At 62.4% G+C, this 10,788-nt stretch overlaps 2 protein-coding genes across 2 annotated transcripts; both read left to right on the top strand.

Moving 5' to 3' along the window:
* The first annotated feature begins 329 nt into the window (after positions 1–329).
* On the top strand, positions 330–8,149 carry THUMPD3 (THUMP domain containing 3). The gene is made up of 10 exons (XM_068157741.1): positions 330–607; positions 983–1,060; positions 1,511–2,008; positions 3,449–3,579; positions 3,909–3,978; positions 5,163–5,278; positions 5,442–5,552; positions 5,766–5,889; positions 6,484–6,847; positions 8,062–8,149. Exons 1-9 carry the CDS (start codon positions 398–400, stop codon positions 6,613–6,615), a joined length of 1,470 nt encoding a protein of 489 aa, XP_068013842.1. The 5' UTR covers positions 330–397; the 3' UTR covers positions 6,616–6,847; positions 8,062–8,149.
* On the top strand, positions 7,710–10,788 carry VHL (von Hippel-Lindau tumor suppressor). The gene is made up of 3 exons (XM_068157742.1): positions 7,710–7,899; positions 8,062–8,172; positions 9,134–10,788. The coding sequence occupies exons 1-3, from the start codon at positions 7,719–7,721 to the stop codon at positions 9,325–9,327; spliced, it is 486 nt and encodes a 161-aa protein (XP_068013843.1). The 5' UTR covers positions 7,710–7,718; the 3' UTR covers positions 9,328–10,788.

Genomic DNA, 10,788 nt, shown 5'->3' with positions numbered 1-10,788 from the left:
CCGCGCCCGCTCCCCGCCCCTCGCCCCCCGCTCCCCGCCCCTCGCCCCCCGCCCCTCGCCCCCCGCTCCCCGCCCCTCGCCCCCCGCCCCTCGCCCCCCGCTCCCCGCCCCTCGCCCCCCGCCCCTCGCCCCCCGCCCCTCGCTCCCCGCCCCACACCGCCCGCGCCCGCCCCGCGCTCGCCGCCCCCCGCCCCGCGCCGCCAGCGCCCGCCCCGCGCCCCCCGCCGCGAGCGGCCGGAGCACAGCGCCGCTGGCCGCCGGGGGGCGCTGCTGCCCTGCGGCCGGAGCGCGGGAGCGGCTCCCGACCCGGAAGCGGAAGTGGCGGCGGCACGTGCTGGGGGGGGGGGTCCCGCGCGGCCTGCCGGTCACCGTCCGCAGGCGTCCCTCGGCGCCGGGCATGGCGGAAACGGCGGCGGCCGGCGGCGGTCAGGGGCCGGCCCCGCGTGAGGAGGGCGCGGAGCTGGCCGCCGTCATCGGCGCCACCGTGCCCACAGGGTTCGAGCTGACGGCGGCCGAAGAGGTGCAGGAGAAGCTGGGCTCGGCCTCCAGGATCAGCAGGGACCGGGGCAAGATCTACTTCGAGGTCCCGGCCGGGAGCCTGCCGCAGGTCCGCACGGGTTGGCCGCCCCGTCCCCGCTCCCGGCCTCGCTGCCCAGCGCTGCCTTGGCGGGAGGGACAGGGCCGGGGCCCGGCGCCGTGCCGCCGGTGCAGGGGCGTTCGTAACGGGAAAGCCACCAGAAGCCCTGCCCCGGTTTCAAGAGCCATTTCCAGGTCATGTTGTGTTTGCTGGGGTGGGTGAAGTCGTGGATGGGAAGCTTCGGCTTCCTGCTGGCTTCGCTGGGCGAAGGGTAACCCCCGTGTCGGCAGGGCCTGGGAGGATGTGGTCTGGAGGCTGGCTGAGAGGTGACGCAGTGCCGGCTGCAGCAAGCACCGCCCGGGCACGCAGCCACTAACGCGCCCCGGGGCTTCTCCTTCCCTCCAGGTGCACCGCCTGCGGTCCGTGGACAATTTGTTTGTTGTTGTTCAGGAGTTCAAGGACTACCACTTCAAAGCCAGCAAGGTGAGTTGCTCTCCGTTCCGGAGTGGTGGGGTCTGGGGTGGGCTCAGAAAATGCCCTGCTTCCCGGGACGGTTTGGGAGCGTATTTGTGACGTGCTCCAGCCCTGTGCTGGCAGGGGGCCTGGAAGTGCTCTTCTTTGGTTCAAGGTGTTGCACAGTCAGCATCTAGGACAAGAGCTGAGGCCATGCTGGTGGAGGCCACGCTTAGCACAGTGCAGTGTCACTGCAGCCACTTGATTCGGTGTGGGCTCATTATTTATCAAGAGAAACGATGAAGTTCTCTGGGTCCTGTGGCTTCAAGTGCAGCTCAGCTTAATCAGGGCAGAATCCTCCGAGGAAGCTGCAGGCCTGGCTTGAGCGCCTGCGGGGTCCCCTGCCTGGGGAGCTGCTCTGGGACAGACAGCTGCAGGGGCACGGACTGGCTGCAGACATCACTCTCTGGTCTTTCACAGGAAGATGCCCTAAAGGATTTGGAGGATTTGGTTAAAAATCTGCCTTGGACCAATCCCTTGAGGGTTTGGGAGCTGAACAACAGCTTGAAAAAGAGAAAGAGCAGGCGCAAGAAGCTGAGCGTGCAGCGTGGCGCCAGCAGAGAGGAGCTGCAGGAGGAGGGGGAGCAGCAGGGCCCAGAGCCAAAGGGCACAAGCAGAGAGGAGGCCTCTGCCCAGAGCTCTGCCGGTGTGGAGCCCACCCGTGACCGGGACACGGAGCCCCAGGCAGCAGAGGCCCAAAACGGGGAGGAGGAGCAGGAGGAGGACGCCGAGGAGGAGCTGCAGGAGGGCCCTGGGAGCGAGGCCAAGGCGGGCAGGAGGGTGCTGAAGTTCCGAGTCACCTGCAACAGGGCAGGGGACAAGCACAGCTTCACCTCCAACGAGGCTGCCAGGGACTTCGGGGGAGCTGTGCAGGAGCACTTCCAGTGGAAGGCTGACATGACCGACTTCGATGTAGAGGTACAGCCCCCGCCCGGCTCCAGCTCCCCTGCTCCCCCGCCCGGCTCCAGCTCCCCTGCTCCCCCGCCCGGCTCCAGCTCCCCTGGCCCCCCGCCCGGCTCCTGCTCCCCTGCCCCCCCGCCCGGCTCCTGCTCCTGCTCCTGCTCCCCTGCTCCCCCGCCCGGCTCCCGCTCCCCTGGCCCCCCGCCCGGCTCCTGCTCCCCTGCCCCCCCGCCCGGCTCCTGCTCCTGCTCCTGCTCCCCTGCCCCCCCGCCCGGCTCCCGCTCCCCCGCCCGGCTCCAGCTCCCCCACCTGGCTCCTGCTCCTACTCCCCTGCCCCCCCGCCCGGCTCCAGCTCCCCTGCCCCCCCCGCCCGGCTCCTGCTCCTGCTCCCCTGCCCCCCCGCCCGGCTCCTGCTCCCCTGCCCCCCCGCCTGGCTCCTGCTCCTCCGCCCAGCTCCTGCTCCCCTGCCCGGGCCCAGCTCCCCTGCCCCCCTCTCACACCTCCTAGCTCTGCTGCTCAGACGTCTCCAGGAGACCTTCAGCAGCTGCCCCTGGGGCTGAGGCTGGCAGGGCTGAGTCACAGCCTCCTCAGCACCATTCACTCTGCTGGCACACTGAGTGCCCCCACAGATCCCACTGCATGCTGGTGTTTTGGCTGCCCACAATAACCAGCTCTTTGTGGCCCAGTGGGGCACTCCTGCTCTTCCCCAGGGCCCTCTTTGCCCTGCAGACACTGTTGTTTTCTGCTCAGGCTCATTGGGTAACAGCATTACACACAGGGCATCTGGGCTGGGTCTCCTTTAACCACAGGCAAGGTTCTGGTGCCGAGGCTCACCTCCTCCTGTAGCATTTGGTGGTGGTCACACTTAGGTACCCGTAGTAGCTTCAGCTGTAGTTGCACCTGATGCAACCTTCCTTTAACCCAGGGGTTTGGGTGAGTGCAAGCTGACAGCAGGTGCCTCATCCACAAGCTGTAGGTGGATGGCTGAAGAGCACAAGAAGAGTTAACAGGAGCTGCCCAGGGAAGAGCAGAGATTTGAAAGGACAGCCAAGGACCTGCTCCACCTCTGAGGAGCAGGAAGAGTTTTCCCTGCAGGTCTGCTAAGAGCTGGCTCACTGTCCTGGGCCTTCCCAAGTGCTACAGGGCAGGGGATCAGGAGTGGGATTTTTAGTGCTGCTCTGCAAATGCTTCACTGGCACTTGCAGGACTTGCCAGATTTCTCCCCCATACCTATCTAAAAGAGCCTTGTGAGAGCCAGGCTGCTAGTGTGGCACCCCTGAAGGCTTGTGTGAAAGGAAATGCTCGGTGTGAATGAGGACAGCTGTGAGTGCTCCATCAAAACTGCCTTCCAGAATGCTCTCTGCCCGCTGCTCCTGGCTCTGAACTGCCAGCTCCTCTCCAGGCTCAGTGTGGAGACCTGCTGCTGTCCCTGAAACTGAGTCCCAGGTGTTTCTTTAGGTCCTGCTGAACATCCACAACAGTGAAGTAGTTGTGGGCATTGCCCTGACTGAGGAGAGCCTGCACAGGAGGAACATCACTCACTTCGGCCCCACCACGCTGCGCTCCACGCTGGCGTACGGCATGCTGAGGTGGGTGTGCTGCCCCAGCGGGGCTGTGCCGGGGCTCAGTGCCAGCCTTCAGCCCCCCCTGCTTCCCCTGAAGCTGAGGGTTAAGAAATGAGGCAGCAGGTGGTGAAGCAGAGTGGCCTGTGATTACCTGGGGGGTTGCTGTGTTAGCTGCTGTCCAAGCGCCGCAGGTCTCTCTCTTGCTGCCTAGGAAGTGCTAATGAGCGAGCACTAAAGACAGTCACAGAGGGAGGGTTTGGTAGGGTCAGAGTGACCAAATGAGTTCAGTTTCCCTTCCTTGCAGAAATGAAGGCTGTCAGGCTCCTCTCACCACATCTTTCTCTGTTCCCCAGACTCTGTGATCCTCAGCCAACAGACATCATCGTGGACCCCATGTGTGGCACTGGTGCAATCCCCATAGAGGTGATTCTTCCTTCCTTGCCTAGCTCAGTGAAGCCTGATGCTCTCTGCAGCTGGTTCATACAGGGAAGCTTTATTGGTGAGAATTGAGTAGTGAGTCCCAGAAGTATCTCACCAGCTTCTCAGCAGGTGCAACTGCCATGACCAGGTTTTCCTTCCCAAAGCTGCAGCAGGAAGGGCTCTGCAGAGGGCTCTGGCCAGGCTGCACAGATGGGCAGAGTCCAGCAGGATGGCATTGAACACATCCAAGTGCCAGGTGCTGCACTTTGGCCACACCAACCCCAGGCAGTGCTGCAGGCTGGGGTCAGAGTGGCTGGAGAGCAGCCAGGCAGAGAGGGACCTGGGGCTGCTGGTTGACAGCAGCTGAACATGAGCCAGCAGTGTGCCTAGGTGGCCAAGAAGGCCAAGGGCATCCTGGCCTGCATCAGGAACAGTGTGGCCAGCAGGAGCAGGGAGCTCATTCTGCCCCTGTACACTGCACTGGTTAGGCCACACCTCGAGTCCTGTGTCCAGTTGTGGGCTCTTCAATTTAAGAAGGACATTGAGATTCTTGAAAATGTCCAGAGAAGGGCAGCAAAGCTGGGGAGGGGTCTGGAGCACAGCCCTGGGAGGAGAGGCTGAGGGAGCTGGGGTTGCTTAGCCTGGAGAAGAGGAGGCTCAGGGGAGACCTTCTTGCTCTCTCCAGCTCCCTGCAGGGAGATTGTAGCCAGGTGGGGGTTGGTCTCTTCTCCCAGGCACCCAGCAGCAGAACAAGAGGACACAGTCTCAAGCTGCACCTAGCATCCACCAGGGCTGGATGTTAGGAAGAAGTTCTTCCTAGCAAGAGAGATTGGCCATTGGGATGTGCTGCCCAGGGAGGTGGTAGAGTCCCCAGCCCTGGAGGTGTTAAAAAAGGGATTGGATGTGGCACTTGGAGCCATGGTTTAGTTAGTCCTGAGGTCTTGGGTGACAGCTTGGACTTGATGATCTCTGAGGTCTTTTCCAACCTTATTGATTCTGTGATTCTAAGAGACCAAATCCCAAAGCCTTTGTTCAGATGCATCATGCCCCTGACAGGAACCTGGTGGGGAACTCTGCTTCCCCTGCCCGGTGCTTTCTTGCACTCCCTCACCCTGGGGGCTCTCAGGCTTTGTTACAGTGAAGCAGAGTTGGTGCTGGTGTTGCTGATTCTCAGTGTTTGCCCCCAGGGAGCCACAGAGTGGCCGAGCTGCTACCATATCGCTGGAGACAACAACCCACAGGCCGTGAAGAGAGCAGCAAACAACATCTGCTCTCTGCTGAAGAAGCAGGAGAGTAAGGAAAGGTGAGAGGAGCAGCAGGGAGCTGTGTGCCCTGCAGTGTTGTGATGAACTCCATTGTGCCCTGGGGCCTTTCTGTCCCCTGTTCTTTTGCTCACCCAAGAGACCTCCTCACCTCAAACCTTCTGGTGCCACACCATGGCTGAGGCAGAGCTTTTGTGCTTGCAGCAGCACCACCCCAGGCATAGCCCTGGACATCATCCAGTGGGACATCTGCAACCTGCCGCTGCGCACTGGCTGCGTGGACATCGTTGTCTCGGACATGCCCTTCGGGAAGAGGTGAGAGCTGGCTGGGGAGGCCTCTGCCTGGGGCTGGGGTCCCTCTGCTCACCTCCTTGGGCCTGCTGGAGAAGCACTGCTCTGCTCAGAACACAGGCTGCAGCTCGCCCGTGGCTGGAGCAGCAGCAGTGAGCCGGCCTGCAGCAGCAGCAGCGAGCCGGCCTGCAGCAGCAGCGAGCTGGCCTGCAGCATTCACAGGGATGGATCTTGCAGGATAGGGTCGAAGAAGAAGAACTGGGACCTGTACCCAGCCTGCCTGCTGGAGATGGGCCGGATCTGCACGCCAGGGACGGGCAGGGCTGTGCTGCTGACACAGGACAAGAAGTGCTTCGCCAAGGTGTGTTCTGTGGGACAGCAGACTCCCCTACACCTGCACATACGCTCAGGGCAGCATTGTGAGCAGAAGATGGAAGGTGTTTGAGGTCAGGTTGTCTGGGGCCCTAAGCATAACTGGTCTAGTTGAAGATACAGGGAGACGTCTGGCAGCCTTCCAGTACCTGAAGGGGCTACAGGAGAGCCTTTTGACGGGCTGGGAGTGTCAGGAAGAGGGGCAATGGCTTTGAGCTGGGAGAGGGGAGAGTGAGACTGGAGAAGAGGAAGAAGTTCTTTAGAGTAAGGATGGGGAGTCACTGGAACAGGTTGCCCAGGGAGGTTGTGGCTGCCTCTTCCCTGGAGGTGTTGAAGGCCAGGCTGGATGAGGCCTTGAGCAACCTGGGCTGGTGGGAGGTGTCCCTGGCAGGGGACAGGGCAGGGGGTTGGGACTGGATGAGCTTTGAGGTGCCTTCCAGCCCAAATGATCTCTTCTTAGAGCAATCAGCAGTGACATTTAAGCAGCTTTGCACCTGAAGAGTCAGTTGGTGATGCCATCAGGCATGGGGGTTAGAACACACTGTGCCTCTGGCGGAGCCCCAGCACTGTCTGTGCTCTGCAGGCCTTGTCGCGGCTGGGCCACATCTGGCGCAAGGGGCAGACGGTGTGGGTGAACGTCGGGGGGCTGCACGCCGCTGTCTACCTGCTGAGGCGCACCTGGGAGCGCGCCGAGGAGAGGAGAACCTTCTGGTGACCTGCCTGGGGCCCAGGGACGCCCCAGGGACGCCCCAGAGACGCCCCAGGGACTGCGGAGCAGCCCGGAGCTGAGCCAGCAGAGCTCCTGAGCAAAGAGACCAAAGCACCTGTCTGGAGGCTGTGTAACAAATACTAACCTGGGCATCATCCTGAGAGCTGCCACTTGTGCTGTGTGTTCTGAAACCTTGTTGTTTACATCACCTCTTTCCTCCCTGCCACCCAAACTGAAGGTCAGTAGAATTAGTAATGGTTTCCTTCACCGAGTCTGCCGTGTCTTGTTAAGTGTTTGTTTCCTCTGCTAACGGTAGGAAAGGCTGAGGCAGCTCTGGGGGTGACAGCTGATTTCCTTCCCAAGCTGGAGCAGGCTCCCTTGTATCTTCACAGCACTAACAGGGCTGTCAGCCTGGAGGCTTTACAGATGTTGCTTTGGGCAGCCTCTCCAAACTGCAGTTAGCTACTTCTGTGGCCTTGCCCCCCTGTAAGTGACTAACGAACCAGCCTGCGTTGTGGCAAGCAAATGCCTGCTGGTACCTGGGGTGCCGGTGCTGGCTTCCCTCCTGCTGTCCAGCTTACTGCCGACCCCAGCGAAGGTCTGAGCCACGCCTGCGTGGGGCACCGCTGACACAGCCCTAGCAAGGCGCAGGCACTGCTTGAGCACAGCCCCCGAGCAGCTGTGCAGCGCCGGTGGCTGCAGCGTGTCCCGGGCACACGGCGAGCAGGGCAGCTGGCTGCTCCACGGAGGGGTGTCCCCTGCACCCGCCCTTGCAGACGGCTTCAGCTCTCTAGCTCCTCGGGGGCTGCGCTCCCGCGCTGCCGCTGCGTGCGTCCGGTGGATGAGCGGGCATTAAACGCTGGGACGTGTTGCACCGGAGCCGAGTCCGAGCCGCGTCTCCGCCCCGCCCGAGCCTCGCGGACCCTGGCTTGCCGCAGAGCCTGCCGGGGCGGCGCGGACGCTGCCCGCCGAGCCTCCTGCCGGCCGCCGCCGCCCCGGGCTCGCGTCCCGCGCTGCCGGGCCGGGCTGGGGCTCGGGCGCACGCGCCGGCCGTGGCGCGTGGGCGGGGCCCGGCGGTGGCGCGTGCGCGCGGCGGGCGCGGGGCCGCGATGGCGCCGGCGGAGCGCGGTCCCGGGCTGCGCTCCCCCAGCAGCGCGGAGCTCTCCGAGGTCATCTTCAACAACCGCAGCCCGCGCTCCGTGCTGCCGCTCTGGGTGGATTTCGAGGGCAAGCTGCGCTCCTACCCCGTGCTGAAGCCGCGCACCGGCCGCCTCATGCGCAGCTACCGGGGTGCGTGGGGCCCGGGGGGCCGGGCAGGAGCAAGGGGGCTCGGGAGTCCGTGAGCGGGCGTGCCAGCTGCGAGGGGCAGGGGGCCGCGGTGGCGGCCCCTGACCGGGGATGGGTGGTAAGAAGGAAGGGTAACGGCTCTGCTTCCGCCGTCTGCTGCCCCAGGTCACCTCTGGCTGTTCCGGGACGCGTGGACAAACGATGGGCTCCTGGTGAACCGGCAGGAGCTGCTGGTGGTGGCTCCGGACGTGCGCACGGCGGACATCACCCTGCCAGGTAAGGGCGCGGGCTGCGAGGAGCTGGGGCTGAGGAGACCTTTCCGGTGCCCGACTCCCAGCCCTGAGCAGGGCACCGCCCAACCATCTCCCTCAGCCCCACATCGACACAGCTGTGACACCGCACCAGGGACGGGGACTCCACCACTGCCCTGGGCAGCCTGGCTGCCACTGCACAACCCTTCTGGGGAAGAAATTGTGCCTCTTGTCCAACCTGGACCTCCCCTGGGGCAGCTTGAGGCCATTTCCTCTTGTCCTGTCTCTTATTCCTTGGGAGAAGAGCTTTCTTGGCTCCAGGCTCCTTTCAGGGAGCTGTAGATAGTCAGAAGGTCTCTCCTCAGCTGTACCAGGCTGACCACCCCCAGCTCCTTCAGCTGCTCCTCTCCAGGCCCTTCTGCTTTGTTATCCTCTGCAGCTGCTCCAGCCCCTCAATGCTCTTCTTGTAGTGAGGGCCCTAGAGCCAAACCCAGTACTCAAGGTGTGGTCTCCCCAGTGCCCAGTCCAGGGGCACCATCCTTGCCCTGCTCCTGCTGCCTACACCATTGCTGATCCAGCCCAGGCTGCTGGTGGCTTTCTTGGCCACCTGGGCACACCCTGGCTCATCTTCAGCTGACCAGCACCTGCAGTTCCTTTTCCACTGGGCAGCTTTCCAGCCACTGCTCCCCAAGCCTGTAGCCTTGTTTGGGGCTGTGATGTGCTTGGATTTGAGTGTGAGGATCCAGTGAGAGGTCTGGGACCCAATGAAACCTGCCTCGCAGGCAGGCAGAGGTGGTGAGGGTTCCTGGGTACAGCTCTGAACCTCTGGTGGGTTTCAGGGGGTGCCTCACACATCAAATGAGCTCTGGTGTTTGTAGTGAGCTGTGAGGGCTGCTGGAGGGGTGGTGGCTGGCCTGGGGCAGCACTGACCAGCCCCTGTGACCAGCCCCTGTGACCAGCCGGTGCCTGTGTTTGCTCTCCCCCAGTGTTCACCCTGAAGCAGAGATGCCTCCAGGTGGTTCGCAGCCTGGTCAAGCCCGGGGACTACAGGAAGCTGGACATTGTTTGGTCACTGTATGAGGAGCTGGAGGATCATCCTGACGTTGGGAAGGACCTCCAGAGGCTTTCCCTGGAGAGAAGCGAGACGCTGAAGAACGCAGCTGTGGAGCAGGGTCGGTGAGCCCAGGCTGCAGAGCAAAGCTTGGGTTGAGCAGGGATGGTGCCCACCAAACGTGCCCAGAGCTGCTGCCAGTGTTGTAAGTCCTGAAACACAGACTCAGGCTGTGGGGAGCTCACTGCCATGGTAGGGCAGATCCAAAGGACTCAGCAGCATGGAGAGGTGCTCCAGGTCCCTGCTGCTCCCTTGCTGTTCTCCCTCACCGTGGCTCCAGAGGCCTGGTGTGGGCCAGGCTCAGAGAGTTTTATTTGGGCCATCCCTGAACACTTGATGGGGCCATGCCATCAGGCCATCTCTTGGGAGAGCACACACACAGCTCAGTTTGCTTTGTGCTGGAGAGCATTCCTTTGCTCCAGGTGGAGGCCAGCAGCAGCGTGGGCTGAGCGCTGCGCTTCGGACAGAGCCGCGCCGTCAGTCACAGAGCACGGGGTGGGGGGTTGTGAGGGTTTGCACTGCCACCTTCTGAGGACCTGACCTGAAGTGCTGTCTTAGTGGGAAGGTGATGTGCAGCTTCCTGGGGGTGGTTTCTGTCTATTGCTTTGCATTTATAAACCTGTGTCATACCCAGGCTGAGGCTGGCACAGATCATGCCCTGAATGCCTTATTTGTGCTTCACCATTGGATTCTGGCCTAGCTGATGCCAAGGTGTTCCAACCTCATCAGCAATATAGACTGGACCCTAGTTTTGGGACCCCTCCTTCTCAGCAGCTCTTCTACAGCATTCCAGGGAGGTGCCTGCTCCAAGTTCTTTCCCCTCACAGGGCAGTGGCTCACGTTGTAGCTGGAAGCCTTCTGGGGGAGCATGGACCAGCAGCTGATGATGTCTCCTAAGGGCAGAGCAGGCTGCATCAGCTCCTGCAGGCCTGTTGCAGGCTCCAGCTCACAGGCAGAGCCCTGCTTTGTTCAGGTAGGGAAGCAGGGAAAGCATTCCCTTGCCCATCTTGTGTTCCCTGGTGGATCTGTGTGCCTGCACAGGCCGCATCCAGAGCGGCACTGCCGTCAGCAGGCACGTGCTTGTCCACCCAGCACCAGGTGCAGTGCAGCTGGCAGGGGAGGGGGCAGCTGGTATCTGGCATAGCTTGGCAGCTACACATCCTAGTGAACAGCTGTGAAGAGGAAGGGATTCTGTGGGCATGAATCCCCCCTGCTGTAACTTCCCTGGCATACCTAAGTGTATGAACTGACCTTTGTCAGGAAAGTGTGAGTCCCTGCTGGCTTTTTCACCCTGCTGCTGTCCAGTCACTGCCTGTGTGCTCATCCTGAAGGTGGTTGCAGCTGGTCAGTGCCACACTCTGGGTGGGGTGTTGCAGCTGTGCAGGCCCTGGGGCTGCAGGCCTGCATCCTGACCATCAGCAAGCTTACCACAGCTTTAGGCAGTGTCTGCTTGAATGGAGCTGTGCTGCAATTTCAGCTTTTGCCCTCTTGCCCAAAACCCCACATTAAAACCTCCTCATGATGTCCTCA

The sequence above is a fragment of the Melanerpes formicivorus genome, unplaced genomic scaffold (assembly GCF_026170545.1).
Source record: "Melanerpes formicivorus ecotype bairdi unplaced genomic scaffold, bMelFor1.0.p_v2 SCAF_38, whole genome shotgun sequence".
In the NCBI taxonomy this organism is placed as follows: domain Eukaryota; kingdom Metazoa; phylum Chordata; class Aves; order Piciformes; family Picidae; genus Melanerpes; species Melanerpes formicivorus.
The sequence above is the reverse complement of the archived record's forward strand: the minus strand, read 5'-3'. Positions and strand labels throughout refer to the sequence as shown.

What these genes read in the sequence shown, in the direction of transcription:
- THUMPD3 (XM_068157741.1), top strand. Translation starts at nt 398, where the DNA reads ATGGCGGAAACGGCGGCGGCCGGCGGCGGTCAGGGGCCGGCCCCGCGT. An exon ending in ACCACTTCAAAGCCAGCAAG is followed by an intron (nt 1,061 to 1,510) that starts GTGAGTTGCTCT and finishes GGTCTTTCACAG; the next exon opens with GAAGATGCCCTAAAGGATTT. An exon ending in GACATGCCCTTCGGGAAGAG is followed by an intron (nt 5,553 to 5,765) that starts GTGAGAGCTGGC and finishes TGGATCTTGCAG; the next exon opens with GATAGGGTCGAAGAAGAAGA.
- VHL (XM_068157742.1), top strand. Translation starts at nt 7,719, where the DNA reads ATGGCGCCGGCGGAGCGCGGTCCCGGGCTGCGCTCCCCCAGCAGCGCG. An exon ending in CCTCATGCGCAGCTACCGGG is followed by an intron (nt 7,900 to 8,061) that starts GTGCGTGGGGCC and finishes CTGCTGCCCCAG; the next exon opens with GTCACCTCTGGCTGTTCCGG. An exon ending in GGCGGACATCACCCTGCCAG is followed by an intron (nt 8,173 to 9,133) that starts GTAAGGGCGCGG and finishes GCTCTCCCCCAG; the next exon opens with TGTTCACCCTGAAGCAGAGA.